General features: G+C 31.8%; 1 protein-coding gene across 4 annotated transcripts in view; it reads left to right on the forward strand.

The window, feature by feature from the left end:
* The window catches only part of LOC148234289 (DNA-binding protein D-ETS-3-like), a 128,300-nt gene that overhangs the window by 15,605 nt on the left and 95,239 nt on the right, over window positions 1–17,456 (forward strand). For all 4 annotated transcript variants that reach the window (XM_088187763.1, XM_088187761.1, XM_088187764.1 and 1 more), the window contains exon 3: window positions 13,477–13,560. In XM_088187763.1, coding sequence (XP_088043889.1) covers window positions 13,477–13,560 — 84 coding nt within the window. The remainder of the gene's footprint in view (window positions 1–13,476; window positions 13,561–17,456) is intronic.

Consider the following 17,456-nt stretch of genomic DNA (forward strand, 5'->3'; position numbering starts at 1 on the left):
AAGCCGGGGCCAACCTGAGTACGCCGGTTTCCGGCGCTTCGCCATTACAGCTTCCGCAGCCGCCATTTTTCAAATACAAAAGAAAACAATGCACGCCGTTCTCTATCTCCTCTTTCTGTTCTGTCTCTTCTTCTCTTCTCCTTCTTCCCGCCCTCTAGTGAACGCAAAGGGGTTGGAACGGCCCTCTCTCGTTTAGGGGGTGAAAAGGCGAAGGCTGGTGGTTGCTTGGCTGCCACCGATTCGTCGCGGTGACGAAAACTTATATTTTCTTCTTCGGTAGTGGTGGTGAGGCATGATTTGTTAGTGTCTTTATACTAGATTCATTGTTTGAAATAAGATATTCAATAATTCGCACATACATGTACATATATTTTGATGTGATAGTAATAAGGCTCGATCTTTCGCTCTTCTGTTACTAAAACACAGGACAGCCCTACCTTTCTGTAGTTGCGATCTACTTCTTTCTATTAAAAATCATTGCAGAAGAGAAATAATATTATAATATTATATTTTATACAACGCTTACAAATGTAAAATTTTTATAAAATTAATTTAAAATATAATCATAAAAAAATAGAAACATAGTAAATACTACATTAGAATAAATATTCTTAATGAGATCGTTGACATTGGCCAGATTAAGAAATATTTTTAATGTAAGGATTTTACGATGAAAGAACTGATCGTAAAAATTGGTCAAGATGTTTACCATTCAAAGAATATTTGATTTTATAATGTTCACATCAGATTCAGACAAATACGTAGAGCCAAAACATGACATACATTTTTTTTATCGCATTTGTCGGGATTGCTTATTTATCTTAATGTATTTCCAAATACAATCTTTTGATTTTAATTTATTTTAAGTTATTTCCAACTTTCTGATTTGCTTAAAATTTTGTATAAATTTGACTTGCGATTAATTATACTGTGATATTTTCAATCTTATCAAAATCTTCGAATCTCACTTTAAATTGTTTTTAAACATTTTCAATTTCGACAGTTTGCGTGGGTCGATTTGAGTAATATTATAATATATACGAAAATATTTTTTAATGAGACTCGTTTTTTATTAAAAAAAAATAAATAAAATTATTTTTTAAATGAAAATTAAGCTTTTAAACACTTTTTTCATACGACATTTTTCAGTAGGATTACATTTTGCAAAGTTATGACACTTTTAATTTTTACATTGGATGCCATTTTGTAAAAAAAAATTATATATTTTTTTCATACAGAACGTATAGAGGGTGCTCGGTAGTTCTATACGATACTAAAAATTTAATTTTTAATCTTTAAAACCAAGCAGTTAAGAGCGTTAAATCTTCTGAAAGTCTCAAAATGGCTCGTATGGGGGTCCGCTTGTTTTGAAGCAAAAAACTATTTTTTTTATGTTTTATTTGGATGTAGCTTAGGCTTTTAAACGTTTCATGTATAGCGATTTTTTCGTTAAAATTTAAACCTACTGAGTTACGAGTGTTTAAATTTGTATACTTGTCGCCATTTTGCAAAAAATTGACACATTGGATTTAGTTAACAAACATATACAGGGTGCTTAAGAATTCTATACTGTCATAAAAATTCAACTTTAAATATATATAAATAAGCTCACACTGACCTTAGCAATAAAATATTAAGTACCCACTATTAAAATTTGCTTTAAAAATATGTATAATAAGTGATGAAAAAGCTTTTATCGAGCGTTTATATTTAATAAAAAAAATATTTCTCTTATAATTCAAGATTAAAATCACTGAGTTTTGAGCTAAAGTCTGTTAAAAATGATAGATTCAATAACCACCTTTGCTTGTAAATTGTAGGTAACTATAACTTTAAGCAAAATCTGCACTTTTTTCAATCAGGAATGTAGTGACACTCCTGGCATTATGGCAGGGTATGGAGTATGCATGAACATATTCTTCTGACCACTCGGTAACTATTATCCTACTTGAGGCAGTAACCGATTTTCCAGTACTTGTTTGTAATAGTCTTGCTTCATAGTCCCTTGCACGATATGGAGGCGCCCCATCCCCTTGGAGGATTTGACTGAACACACAATGATACTGACAGGGTGTTTGACAGTCTTCACGAGACAGTCCCAATAGAATTTCTACGATGATTTGTTCATCAAAATTTGGAATGTTTACTTGTCAGAAAAGCACACCTGAAAAAATACCATAATCACAAAATTGGAATTTTTAAAACTTAAAAACCAATAAAATGCTAGTGAGCCGATTTCAATCCTCAATAGTATGTGTTTTTTGTGCTTTGACCCATCCCGGCCGTGAAGGGAGGTTTTTAGCTGAACGATTACCCATGAGGCTCTCCTCAGCCAATCTCCTTTGGACTGTTATTTTGGAAACTTTGATACCTTTTTCGTTGACCATCAAGGTCTGTTTTTGCAATATTGGAGACAGACATCTTTGATTTTGCAGTCAGTACGAGGTGTGATCTGCTTTCTGCTAAATTTTTAAGGACATGTTTTGATCGATTTTTTAGACTTCGAAACGCATGCGATGGTTGATATTTTTCTTTGGGAATGTTTATTGTACAATAATAATGTCGTCACTTCTGCAAATTTCCGGAACGTGTCTGAAGACCTGGCCATACTTAAAAACATAATTATTACTCAACTTTTTGGTGTAACTAAACTGTTAAATATCGTTAAAATAATTATTACACATTTATTTATGAGATTCACAAAAATGCTGGCAACGAGTAAATAATCTTGAATTTGTAACAGGTGTAACATATTGCTAGTGCTGCAACTTATTAAAAGTGTCAGCAGCAAAAATAACGAAGAAATGACCATCAAAACCAAGTTATTTGAAAATAGAGGCAATGTAAAAATGAAAACCACAATATATTGGTATTTTAACTGCCTCGTGTAGAATTGATTATTTTAAAGATATAAAATTAGTTTTCATATAATAGATTTTTTAAAATAAAATTTTCTGGTGGATAATGCAGTAATAGCAAAAAAAGCTTAGATAATTTTCATCTTGCTGGCATAAAACAATATAACATATATAGAGCATTATATGTCGTAATCGAAAGCAATTTATATTTTTTTCTATTATAAAGTTATTAAAAGCTATAAATATATCTTCTCAAGAAGTTTAATTTTTTTTGTAATAGAAACTCTGTTACTAAAAATTATTTAAAATTCCATCCGAATAAATATCATTAATTGTGCAGTATCCATCACACCAGTTGATTTATCAAATTGTAAGGAAAAGGTTACGCATATCCTCTTTTAGCTAATATTTTATCTTCACTAAATTTTTGAATTCGTCTCTTGACTGTATTTCTCGAAAGTGGTAGTCTTTAATATGATCAATATAAATTTGAGAAGAGTGAAGCTGCAGCCGCCAAATATATTACACGTTAGTTCACTGATTTTCTGTCTATCGCGCACGTGCATGTTATATAATATATAAATGTGTATATCACAGATATAGAAAATATAGATGATGAGGATAATATGGTAATCTCGGTGGAGCGAAACCCTGTCGCATGTTTGACAACAATCGTGTGAGTGGAGATTTATACCCGCTATTGTCGCCGGTGAATGGGATCCATTGGGGCCGCGTGCCCCCATCGGCCCAGCCCTCCAGATTTATCTGTCCCAGACTCTTCTTCGTTTAGCCCCCGCTTCTGAGGTTGACACTCTGTCATAGATGTCAATTAGAATCACCTTCAATCACGTAGAGATGCTTCAACTATAAAGTCTGTTTAACATGGCACAAGCATTGTTTGTTAATGGAATTGTGATCGTAATTTTATCTAAGTATCTTTAAAATATTATTAACTTTCAGAACAATAATTCATATTATTAAATATACCGTGAAATTTCGGATTGCGAGTAATTTGGTTTAAAAATGTTTCGCAATATAAACAAAAAAAAATAATAAATTTTGACTTGATAAATGAGTTGAATGTCTTGCAATACGAGCAGTAAGTATTGCGCCACTTTCTTCCCAACAAAGCCGATAATTCTTCTTTCAGTGAAGACATATATTTTGGAAAAGAATTTGCTACTCAAAGTCTTCTTATGCTCCTATTCATCCTCTTTAAAAAAATACATGTATTATGTGTTAATCATTTTTATATAAATATTTTTGGGTTTTAGAATGAATCATCTTTAGTTTTTATAATTTCTTATGATAAAATTAAGTTTTTAAATACGAGCTCGTTTCTAGAACGAATTATACTTACCTAGGTGTCACTGTGTATATTATTTTTCCTGATTTCCTGAAATCATATATAGTCCAGTCAAATAAGGCGAAATAAAGGCTAAATCTCGGAATGAAAGATAACAAGCTGAAATTTTGCACAGACCTTCGTTTTGGTGTTTTAAGGACAGGGTGAAAAGTCTCATAAAATATCGTGTCTGCTAATCAAGATTTCAAAGGTCAAAGGTCACAAAATTTGTTTTTTTGAAAATATCTCGCGTTGTATGCCTCGCACGTCATTAGATGCTTTCCAAAACTTGTAAAGCATAAAATTTTGTACAAGTTTGGACATAATATTTGTTTTGTATCATTAACCGTTTTTGAGATATAGCGCGAAGAGTGGGAGGCGTACATCCGTTTATAGAATCCAGCGAGTATTTCTACCTGCTTAACTTAGTATAAGCTTTGAAAAAGTAAACAATCGTGAAAAAAGTGGTATCGGCAAGTCGTTTGAACCATAATTTTATTACTTTCTTCATTGTATTATTAGGAATTAAGAATGAAATATTGCTCGACAAGAAACTTGTGCAAAAAAATTGAAAGAGTTGAGAGATGTCCTTACCGAGTATGTACCAGATGATAAGATCATTTCCAAATTAAGAGAAAAATATTTAACTGATAATATAATTACAACGAAGATTGGATCATTCCGCGATGCTCAAGCTTAAATTTTATCCATAGCTTGGTATGAAAATAAAAAAGGCACTTCGGAAGAAGAACACTTGCGCGTAGTGAAAGCTGCTGCGGCGATTATTTGAGAAGATATTCGATCTTCTGTTGTTGAGACCAAGTCCTATCCGCCCCCGAGTAAAATATTAATGAAGAAATTCCAAAAACTTTATTACATTTTCTGCAAGAAGTTATTATAAAGAACAGAAAAGGAAAGACGGGGCATTTTAAAACGAAATACACAGCTATAAGTCATGCTATAATGACTTCCATACGAAAACGGTCCTTTTCTTCGCAGTTATTAATAGGCCTATCTGTATTTCTTCATTGAAGAAATACAGATAGGCCAAACATCCAAAAAGACTTTTGGATGTTTTGTCAATCTTAGGTTTTTTCGCTTCATATAGTGATACTGTAAAATGTTAAATTTCAGCTGTTTATCACCCACAGCCTCGTAATCAACCATCAGAGTCAAGTGCCTTAGTACAGTATGCAGCGGATAATGCAGAAAAATATTTATACTCTTGATGGCTATAATACTGTTCATATAATGGGAATGATAAAAATAATAACTTCAAAATCTGAAGTTGTATCCGATGACCGCATAAAGAAATTTACAACAAAACCAAGTGCAAAGGAGTTAGCAGCACTATCACATATACCCCTTCTAGTGTATGAAAATCATGTCGTACCCGGATCGAGCAAGAGATTCAAGTTCAAAATTTTAATGATGTAGAAGAACTAACCGAACAAATATTTAAAGTAGTTAATTTGTTGTGGATGTACGAAAAGTGGAAAAATATCTCACCGTTTCCAGGGTGGAATGGATTTATCGAACAACTTACAAAAAACAATGAGAACTTTGTAACTTCTCGGATTCTGTTTCTTACTTTTATTCATCATCCTGCGAGTAATATGGACACAATTTACACTACATTACAGTGTACTATAAACACTGCCAAGAAACATGAACAAAGAACATGCTTAATAACTTTTGATCAGCCGTTGTACATAAAAGTACGTGAAATCGTAGCAGCTTCAGATGCTAACTCAGACTTGTCCAGAGTAGTTGTGAAACTAGGAGGCTTTTATATGCTTATGTCTTTTATTTGATGCATAGGGTATATAATGAATGGAAGCGGAATCAAGGAAGCTCTCAGTACAATTTATGCTTCGAATTCTGTCGACAAAATGTTGGATGGTCACGCTTTTGCAAGAAGTATCAGAGGCCATACGCTATTACTTTTTGCATTATCGATGATGATTTTTGAAGATATGGAGATTGAAAGTTATAATGCTTTAGATGGGTTCATTCAGCAGATAACAATTTGCCATGTTTCCTATGAAACTGTGGAAGAATGTGCAGGTAACTCTGGCTCCGTAGTTTACATAGCGTTATCCTATAAACGGATGCGCGCTTCCCACTCCCCGCGCTATATCTCGAAAACCATTAACCATACGAAGAAATAAATTAAAACAAACTTGTAGAAAATTTTATTTTCTATAAGTTTTGTGAAACATCTAATGACATGTGACGCAAAGAAGGCGAGATTTTTGCAAAAAAACTATTATTATGACCTTTGACCTTTAATATCTTGATTAGCAGACACGATATCTAATGAGACTTTCTAATGAGAATCTTTAGAATGCCAAAACAAAGGTCTATGCAAAATTTCAGCTTGTTACCTTTCATTCCGAGGTTAAACCCTTATTTGACTGGACTAATATAAAATGTATGATAATATTAAATTTAATCGTAAAAAGTGCACAAATCGAGTTTTAAAGCATTACTGTTTTTTTATTTAAATATGCTACGTAGGATCATGCGATATATTATTACACATTCCCATCAGATTTTGGTATTGATAGACGTTGTGATTTATTGTGGTGGATGCTGCAAATCTATTGTTCGCCACGTGTGAACGCTGAGCCCTCGGACTATCATAATTGTATCCACTCCTGTACGCCAAATGACACGTGCCACAATTACAATGCATTCATTAAAACATCAACTATGACAACACAATTTCGATCCAAGTTCACATACGTAGATTAGAGAGTACATAAATTATGGATAATAAAATGTAAAATGTGAAATGTGAAAATATGAATCAATTCATCAATATACATATAAATTTCTCGAGCTCACGAATAATCCATTCAATTATGAAATATAGATCTACTATTAATATATTTAGAAACAATATTAAATATGTAAGTGATCTGTAAATAAATTAAGCTCAAGCTTAGAACCAATAATAAATTATTTATTTTATTATTTCACTCTCGAATAAGCATTCTAGTTTCGTTTCTTGAGAAATGATAGTTCTCATTTTCACCTGTCGATTATTGTAAGTTGAAGAGAACAAATTTCATTAGGATGATGATTTGTTGTAATGGAAGCGAATAATCGAATGACAATAATAGGTGTGGTAATGTATATATTACTACATATGAAAAATATATAGATATAGTTCCTTCCAAATCAATTATATTTTCCCCAGTAAAAATATATATCTACCAGTGAAAATCTATTCCAATATGATTTCACTGAAATGACATATTTTAAAAGATATTTTCAGGATATGTTTTATAGATTTTCATTTCACATTTTTTAATATTTTTATTTCATTAAAATTCATTGTATTTAAATACATAACTTTTTCGGCCAAATTCAAGGTGGAGTAAATGTGCCTTATCATAGCTACAATGTTTTGCTTCAATTTATTGCTATCTCCAGCCAAAACTTCCATACAAATCAAACATATTTATAATAATAGTTGTTAATTCTAATGATAAATAAAATGTATATTCTTACTTTGGGTTTTATATTTTCTTACTACCTTGTATCAGCACCAGTATACTTTTTATTAGTGTTATATATTTTTTTTGTACAGTCAAAAAATTATGTAATTTTTATTTAATTTACAATAACACATATCTGTCTCAACTTTTTAAAATATCTTTTTTTTTAATCTAAGCCACTCAATTTATGGAATAAACGAACAGCCCACGTACGAGATGCATCAAGCGGCAATGTTGCAGCAACAGCTCTCACGAGCGTTCCAGTCGAGCATGACAAAAGACAATCAGACTCTCCTAGACTGGATTTATGTTAGGATAGATCATCGGATCGCGTGTCGGCTATTTATCTATCACTGACAAGTGAAACTGCCGCTCCATTACCCCCCCACTGACAATTTGACTAGGAGGGAGGAGTCGTGTGTTTATACGCGAGCACTTTTCGACACATTTGACTTTGTAAATATGCTTCGGGGTTAATGTTAAAACATAATTGAATAAAGCCATAAGCGAATGGGGGGCGCCGGTCTCGGGTTACTATATGCTATATCCCCGCTGCCCCGTGACCAATTTCATGGGAATGCGGACGAAACTGACAACAACCCCAAACCCAAACGGGTACCCCGTGCCGAATAAAAGTGCCCCCAAATTGCCTATTGTGTCTTCGGGGATGAAAAAATCATGATATCATGAGATCGCACTCTGATTTTTTTCAGTCGGGGTGCAGGGTATCTAACGCATTGTGATTATCATCGCGTTTGTTCTGGATTACCAGAAGTGGTTTCAATTTACTGTGACCCGTAGATATATTCTTGTAAATAGGATAATTTTAAAATTATATCACTCGAGAAAATCGTGCTGCTGTTAACGACAATATAATTTGCACAGAAATTGAAAATAGCACTGCTCAATAATCTTGCACTTTATTGCGACTATTTTGTAAACAGTACTACAATCAATAGACCCCACAGGCACGGATGGGTTAAAAAAATCCGTTTTTTAACAAAAACTTTGATTTAATTATTTTGTAATAAATCATAATTTTAAATTATAAAACATAGTGCATACATTTTAAACACTATATTTTATGTAAAGATTTAGAAGTTAACACCAAATGTACAATAGTTACAATAGCAATAATTTGAAAAATAAAAATAATACAGCTAAAATAAAAGTCGTAGAAAAAATCTCATACAATATAATAAAATGGACAATCAAAAAGGTTAACAGTGTGAAAATAACACAACTTGATAAAAAATATATTTATGAATAACTTGAATATTAGTAATCAAAACACAGTCATATAACAAAAAAATAAAGAAGAAACTGCAATCGGCATATATAAATAATATATAATTCACTTCTATATACGCAAAAAAATTGTCCCAATAGTCATTGCGTTTTTTTTACATGAACAATAATTTTACTATTCTTTCGGTGATTTTTAATAGTTTTCGTATAAATGATGCAATTTAATAACGGAATATTTTTTCTCGATGTCTTCAACCCTAAATGAACAATGGCAGTGGAGATAAAATAATTTCGAGTAAGCTATATTATCATAATACGACAATTGCAGTTAAAAACATATGTAATGCAATGCGCAGATATTCCATTAAACTCAGAAAAGGTCAAATGTGGTTTTTAAATTGCATATCTACGTAAGGGCGAGTAATCATCAAGGGTTGTTAGTGAGGATATTAGGGCTGCCATCAATGTAGGCCTGAGTTTAATGATACAAAAACTCAACGTGTCGCCTACATCAGTTTACAGACATTTAAAAAGTAAGGAAATGTGTTAATTTGCAGAATATGACTTTCTCATAAATGGGCTGAGAAATACCTCGCGCAGCGAATCTCAATATGCCAATAGCACCGGCCCAGTGGCGTAGCTATTTGGGGGGGGCGGAGGGGGAGGGCCGGGCGGCACTTGCTTGGGGGCGGCATATTCGCGATGGGATCGTCTAGTGTGATTCTTAACCCTGAATGCACTAAAACAAGAGCTTAATAATAACCAATTTATTATTTTAAAAAATGCTGATTTTATGAACCTGCAACAAATATATGGGGGGGGGGCAAATTTAAGGATCGCCCTTGGCGGCACATACCCTAGCTACGCCACTGCACCGACCAACATTTTTTTGTAACTTGCACAACAATAACTGATATTAATTCATTATGCAGAGCTAAATTTAAATTCAAAAACAAAAAATTCTAGTCATATTTTTCAGTTAAAGATATGTATATAGATATATTTTATAAATATATACATACCAGATGTGAGCAAAAAATACAGTGAATAATTTTATTACGAACAAAGTAATAAGCTTAGATCAAATTTGAATTAATGTCATTCAAAGTACTCTCCTTGGCTAGCAATGCATTTATTTCAACGTTGATTTCGTGATTGGAAGCATTTCTGGATGAATCCTTCTATCGGAAGGGCATTCAGTTGCTTTGTCATGGCCCTCTTAATGTCGGGAATGGTGGCTGAGTGCCTAAAATCGCATAATACTAAATTCAAATAGTAAGGTGGATGTGGACAGACAGGAACCTTTTATTTGGCCAAATATTCGCGGTTCAGAAACGAGGTGTAGCACAGCGCGTTGTCGTGATGAAGGACAACCTATTGGCCCATTTTTTTGGTTTCTTTCTCTCTACATCGTTTCGCAAACTTTGCAGTACGCCTCTGTAATAATAACGTTCGTTCTTTGCAACTTAAGACAAAACTTAATTTTAACGCGTTGTTCAAAATGCATGATGTTTCCAGAAAATTGGTGCAAGAATTTCACATTTTGACTTTTTTAAGCGACGAATCGGGTGAGAGATTCCATCAAGATATGACTATTATTAAAAAGCGTACTCAAGTAAAATGGAATGCTAGTTTAATGGCAGATTACTGCTGGTTCCTGCAAAGAGAAACTGATGAAGTACAATATACTAAAAAGCATTTTAAATTCTGTTTTTAACTGATGATCTTGATACATTTGTGATCGTTTTTAATATAAACTAGTAAATATATTACCTACTATTTTTACTCCATGTTATCACAACTTTAATTAAACCCTTAGATAAAAACATTCCTAGGTATTATTTGACGTGATACATCATGGTCACCATAGAGACTTTGAATATGTATGATAAACTTAGTCCAAATCTGACATCAAAATCTTTGTTGGCCAGTGTAATTATTGATTTTAGAACAGAAAGATTTATTTTTAAGTCTAATTGTTACTGAAGATGAGAAGTGGATCCTTTATTTTAACACGCGATGGTAAAGGCAGTGGTTGGATCAACCAATCAACCCACAATTCCAACCCTAAAAACAATATTACACCCCAATAAGTTAATGTTATGCATTTGCTGATATACGAAGGGAATAGTTCATTATGAGTTATTGGATTATATGCAGACAATTACGACAGACAGATGCTCAGCTAATTCGTTTCAAAAAATACCTTCCTTTATAAATTAAAGACGGGTAATATTATACCTCGCCCTCATGTATACAAGAAGAAAATTGACATAGCTCCTATTTAGATCCTTGCAACAGTTTTTAGGTGAAAAAAAATATTTTACAAAACGGAAATAAAAAATTGCTTCCAAAAATACATTATTTTTCGAATTAGATATAAAAAAAAAATATTTGAGATGTGGAGAATAATTTAAAAAATATATAAAGAATTTATAATTTAGTAAAAGTATTACACGTCTTAATTTAACTTTTAACGTTTTAAAAAACGAAAAGATTTATGAAATAACCTGATACATAGCAACACTCGTGTATTAATTTTAAACATGGTTAGTTACGGATTTATTTGTTTGTTATTGAAAAAAGCTCGTTAGTAATTTTCATTTATATTAGATAGTACCGAAATGTGTCATTTTTTATTATTTTAATTTGAACGAAGTTTAATATTTCTACAACATGACAATGCGCGTCTGCATGTGGTGAAATTGACTTTTAATATAATCAAGGAACATTGCTGGAAGGTTTTATCTCATCCAATTTATTCTTCAAACCTTGCTTGTTTATTTTAATCGATGCAATACTTCCTATACGAAAAAAATCAAAATGCAGACGATGTGATGGGGCTACCGGAATATTTTGAATCATAGCCTCCAAGCTTATGGAATGAAAAAAATAGCTGAGAGGTAAGAGAACGTTATATCTTAAAATGGAAATAATTTGAGGCATTTAAATTAAAAAAAACAGTAATTTGTGATTTTTTAGTTATATTAAAAAACGACGTTCGTTTTTAAATAATATATCGCATAACGCATTTCACATTTATAAAAAGCTTTTAAGACACAAAAAATACTATATTAATGCCGGTTCCTAATTCCTTCCATTGATGTTTTATATTTATGTAGATAATATAGTATTTACGCCATTTTTCAAGACCTTTATACATTTTTAATTTAAATTAAACAACGCGATAAATATAGACTGAGTCATTATTCTTAATATACCTACTTATTAATATTATTTAGTAATAAATATATTATAGAATTAGTATTATAAATATTTATTTTACACTTAGGAACACGAGATAAAATATTATATTTAATTTAGATTTTTATATTTAATATTTTTTTTCAGAGCATAACAGTTTCACGCCAATGCACCCTGCAAAAAAACACTACATTAAAAATATATGTATTTACAGAAAAATAAAATATATTAATATATTATATATTAACGGCTAGAACACAATTCGTCCACCAAATGTAAGTACCTGGATGAAAAAAATCGATACAATAAAAAGTCGGATAGTTGTGCTTATCAGGGAGTAGTCCAATACTCCCGTTCTTTAATGCGGTATTTCAAACAATAAAGAGATTAGGTGGCCCACAAAAACGAAGTATTTATTGTGAATATACCCTAGTGGCAATTTAATTATGTTCTTTCTCAGATATACTTGTCGACGCGGCTCGAGAAAATCATATCCCAGCATACCTTGTAGAAATTTGGTTAGAAATAAAAATGGATAATATTTATATTTTCTAATGTACATGTTACATTATTTGGAAATAAAACCAAAAAAGTTTTCTCAAAATTACCGCCCCTTAGTATATTATACAAGACACACAGTGCGCTCGAGATTCTCAATAAATCAAATCCCAATGTCTTTATTTCATAGTCCTCTTAAAATAAGACACGCAAATCTGTTACCCCTTTTGTGCCATTAATTTTATAATCATAGTTTAAGTGATTTTTTGCATTTTTGCAATTTGCTTGAAATAGCATGAAATGATATTTTTTATGTTAAATTGTTACCTATTATAAATGACCATAACATAATGAACATAATATTTTAAGAAATACTTTAAAGAATATGGAATTACAAATACTTTTATTAGAATCATTAATACACAGAAGAAATATTTAAGGGCTTAATTTAAAACCTTGGGAAATTCTTGTTATTTATATTGAACATATTAAAACGAAAAGTACAATATATTTTGTGGGATTTTTTTTAAGAATGTCACATTTAATTAAAAGCCTATTTAAAATCAGTGTATATTAAATCTAATAATGAGCTTTTTTGTCTTAAAATTGTAAAAATTCCAGATCTCGATACACAAAAACAATGCTGTTGGCCAATCAAGTATCCTTCGATTTGATTAGAAGCATACTTATGAAGTATATTTTCTTATTCACTAACATAGCATAAGTATGTTCTTCGTTATATACATAAAAACATACTAACTACACACGATATAAAAACCGAGAAATATTTAGAAATATATTGATTTATCTTTTTCAGGCGGTGACAAAATAAGCAGTGGTTTGATGAAAAGTTACGGCACAGCAAGTTTGTCAGAGTCTTTTAGAAATCCCAAATGTTCTGGTAAGTGATATACTTATTAGCCCCATTATTATTCTTAAAAACCATTTATAATAAATAGCGGTAATTGATTGTTTATTGAAGCTCAATAAACTTGCTTTTATAAATGAAAATACTAGTTATGCAAATAAATTAAAATGACTGAATGATTATACTTCTGCTTTAGAAATGAAGCACGCGTTAAAGTCATTTTTTATGCCAAATGTTGCTATCTTTATTAAACCAATTTTTGAAAAAAGGGCTATTTCAAAAAAAAAATCTCTAACATAAAAATGCCTCAATATTAATGCTATTGTTTTAAGAACACCTTTTTCCAAAACCTTACTTGAAAATGTATTCAATTGAAACTTATAGTTTTTTATTGAAATCTTATTAAATTTTTATGATACTCAGACTTGAAATTTTATTTTTATTTTGAGCAATTATATGGATATTTGAGAGCAAAGAGTCAAATATATTTTATGTAGCGTGGTTTAATGTATACATCTGCTCTTTCTTTAAGGAAAGAGAGAAAAATACAAAAAGTTTCACCACAATTACTCATGACATTTAATGACTAATTAGTGAAACATCTAAATTTTACGCATTATGCTACTAATTAAGTTCCTGTATTTTATTTTAGTCAAATCAGCTCTTCTTAAAATATAAAATAACATATTTTTAGTTCATAAATCTGATAAAAGGTTACCAACGAATGTGTGTAACGCTAGTTATTATTATACATGATAGATGTTTTTTTTAATTTATGTTTATTCTTCCACTGATAAAGAGAATAAATCTATACATATGTGATATTATCTATAAGCTCTTTATTCAAGTTTTTTATACATAGCTTGACTTAAATGTACCTTCACAATATTTATCCGTGAGATTAGGATAGCTTGAAAATCATATAATAATCAGTAATTTTACTGAAAATATTATGGTATAAAACCGTTGAAGGCACATCAGGTCTTCCCTATCTCTAGTTCAAATCACCACACTGAAAATGTTTAAACCATTCAACATAAATAGACGTGGATCAATTAATTCGTCCACGGCCCCGTAGCCGCGAACAATGGCGGCCTTCGAAATCGAAACGGGCAATAAAGCCCGACGGGGAGGAGAGCTTTAAAGCTTTCATACAACCCCCATTATCATACAGAGTGGGTAGGTATGGATACTGCGTCTTTTCATCGTTTACGACTATTCGGTATCATCCCGGCCGATTTGCGATCCATGACGTCATTAATCATCGCCCCCGCGTGGTGACGTCACCGAAGGCGAGATAATGCCAGATAAGGGCGCCCGCCCCTTCCTTCTGCGGACCTCCCACTGGTTTCGGTTTAAGAAGCGAGCTTCTGGTGTCGGGAGGTGTCTTCCTCGGGCTTATTATATCTATCCCCCTCGTGGACGTTGCTAATTGTTGGTGGCTTTTGTGTTCAAAGGACAAAAGTTAATGAGATCAATTATGCACTCTTTGTGTGTAATTTATTAATAATACTTTGTGACAGATGACAGTTTAAAAACTGTGTGCTATGTATTTAAGGATCTTTTTGTATTCATGTGCTGAAAAAGCTACTCGATCGTATTAATAGTAGATTGTAAAAAAATATAATAAAAGTATGAATGTCTTTCAAAATATATATAAAAACATATATAGCTATATAGTTATATGTAGAACATATTAGTTATTTTTATTAAAAATCTGACTTGATAGGGCTATTCAAAGCGGCATTATGGCCATTATATCATACAAACAACTTTTATTTATCGTTTCCGGAGAATTATTTTATTACGAACAAAGTAATAAGCTTAGATCAAATTTTAATTAATATCCTTTAAAGCATTCTCATTGGCTAGAGATGCACTTATCTAAACGTTGATTGCATGATTGGAAGAATTCCTAGAAGGCTTCTTTTGGAAGGGCGTTCAGGTTGTCGGGAGCAGTGGCAAAACGTTTAGCACGTTTTTTTATTTTTGGGAAGAGCCAGAAGTCGCATGGTGCTAAATCCTGAGAGTAAAGTGAATGTGGACAGAGAGGAACCATTTTTTTGGCCAAAAATTTGCGGTTCAGAAGTGAGGTGTGGCAAATAGGAAGCCATTGACTCATTTTTCTGGACTCTTTCTCCGTACATCGTTTCGAAAACTTTGCAGTACCCTTCTGTAATATACGGAATTTACATCGGTTTCCCTTGAAACAAACTTTGATCGCACTATCGAAAAAACAATTAGCATGAAGTTGAGGTTCGACTTTGACGTGCCTTAGAGAGCCACTCGTTTTCCATTGGGATCCCTGCATTTTCAACTCAGGATCATTGCTATACTCCCAACTTTCATCTCCAGTTATAATTTTGAACATAAATTTCGGATCTGCGTCAAAACGATCCTTCAATTCCGTGCAAACTGACACACGATTTTCACCAGTCAAAAGTTTGGGAACAAATTTCGCACTCACTTGTCTCGCATCTCAAGCCGCAAACCGTAAGTCATTTCAGTACATGTCACACGTCATCTTTAGAAAGTATTGTCTCTCAGTCGCTAAGAGATAGAGAGTACGCGATCTGCGTCTCGTCGCTACGTCCTGTTTTCATCTGCTGCCGTGACAGAAATAAATATAAATTTTACTAATATATTATAATTTTATTTTGTTATTTATCTAGTACAGACGGCCCTCGAATTTCGCATACAATTGGTTCCTGAAAATGTATGCGAATGTTGAATGCTCGAAAGTAGAGAGAAGTAAAAAATTGAAATTGTGTGTATTTTAAAATATTTATTTATCAAGTAAATATAAGATGTTTAAGAGACATGTTTAAGTGGGGTGTTCAGGTGTTTTCTTTGAAAAGTTATCAAGAGCTAACTGTTTTCCATTATTCTTTTTCTTTTCTTCATATAGTATTTTATAACATGCTATGTCTTTATTGATCGCCCTACGCATTTGAGATATGCGTTCTACATTGGGATCACAATCTTCCATAATATTTAAAAAATTGTCAAGATGCGTGAAGGCTTCATTAATATTTTTCATTGTTAAAGAGCTTTCCAAAATAAACCTGTCTCATCTACATTAAATATTTGGCTAGAGGAATATTCTCCATCTTCAATAATTTTGGATAATTAGGAAGTAAATTATTTGCAGCATCTTTATCCGCATCAGCCGATTTTCCAGTAAATTTAATATTATGAAAAGAATACCTCATTTTAAAATTGTAAAACCAACCGTTACTTGCTTGAAAACCCGTGTTAAAATCTTTTTTTAATCTATCCTTCCAATCTTTGTGCAAGCTAAGAGCTTTTGCTTGAATAATTTAAATACTCAGAGGGACATCTTTTTGATGTTGGTCATCGATCCAAGATGACAAAGATTTTTCCATTTCATCCGTGTTTTTTTTGCCGTGTTTTTTTGGAAACATATCTTTAAAGATTGTGGAAATATATCTTTAATTTCCACAATTTTGAACGTATTTCTTAATTATATATTTATTTTGCAAAATTGAACATATCGTAGACCTGTTTGTATCATAAGTCTGAAGTTTTTTGTTACTCACTCATGTTTATATTTTTTTTAAATAATTAAAAAAAAAATGTTTTTTTTTTTAAATGTGCGAAATAGTGAATTGTGCGAAAGTCGAACGTTCGAAAGTCGAGCGCCACCTGTACTTGATTTTTGATGAATTATATTTTTTGTCAAATATCTTTGAATTTTGCGACAACACAGAAGTTTATTCGAGAAGTTGGTCAGGACTAACTCCGAGTCGAGTTTTGAATCGAATTAGTTTCTCTATTTTTAACTACACGAATATTCGTATACTATCTTAAATGGAATTAAAAAAAATTGATAATAAAATAATTTGTATACTTATTTATTTATTATTTATTTATTTATTAAAATTATAACCATCGTGACCTGACAGGCA

Source organism: Plectrocnemia conspersa, unplaced genomic scaffold, assembly GCF_051122295.1.
Source record: "Plectrocnemia conspersa isolate PC_06_02 unplaced genomic scaffold, ASM5112229v1 ptg000006l, whole genome shotgun sequence".
In the NCBI taxonomy this organism is placed as follows: domain Eukaryota; kingdom Metazoa; phylum Arthropoda; class Insecta; order Trichoptera; family Polycentropodidae; genus Plectrocnemia; species Plectrocnemia conspersa.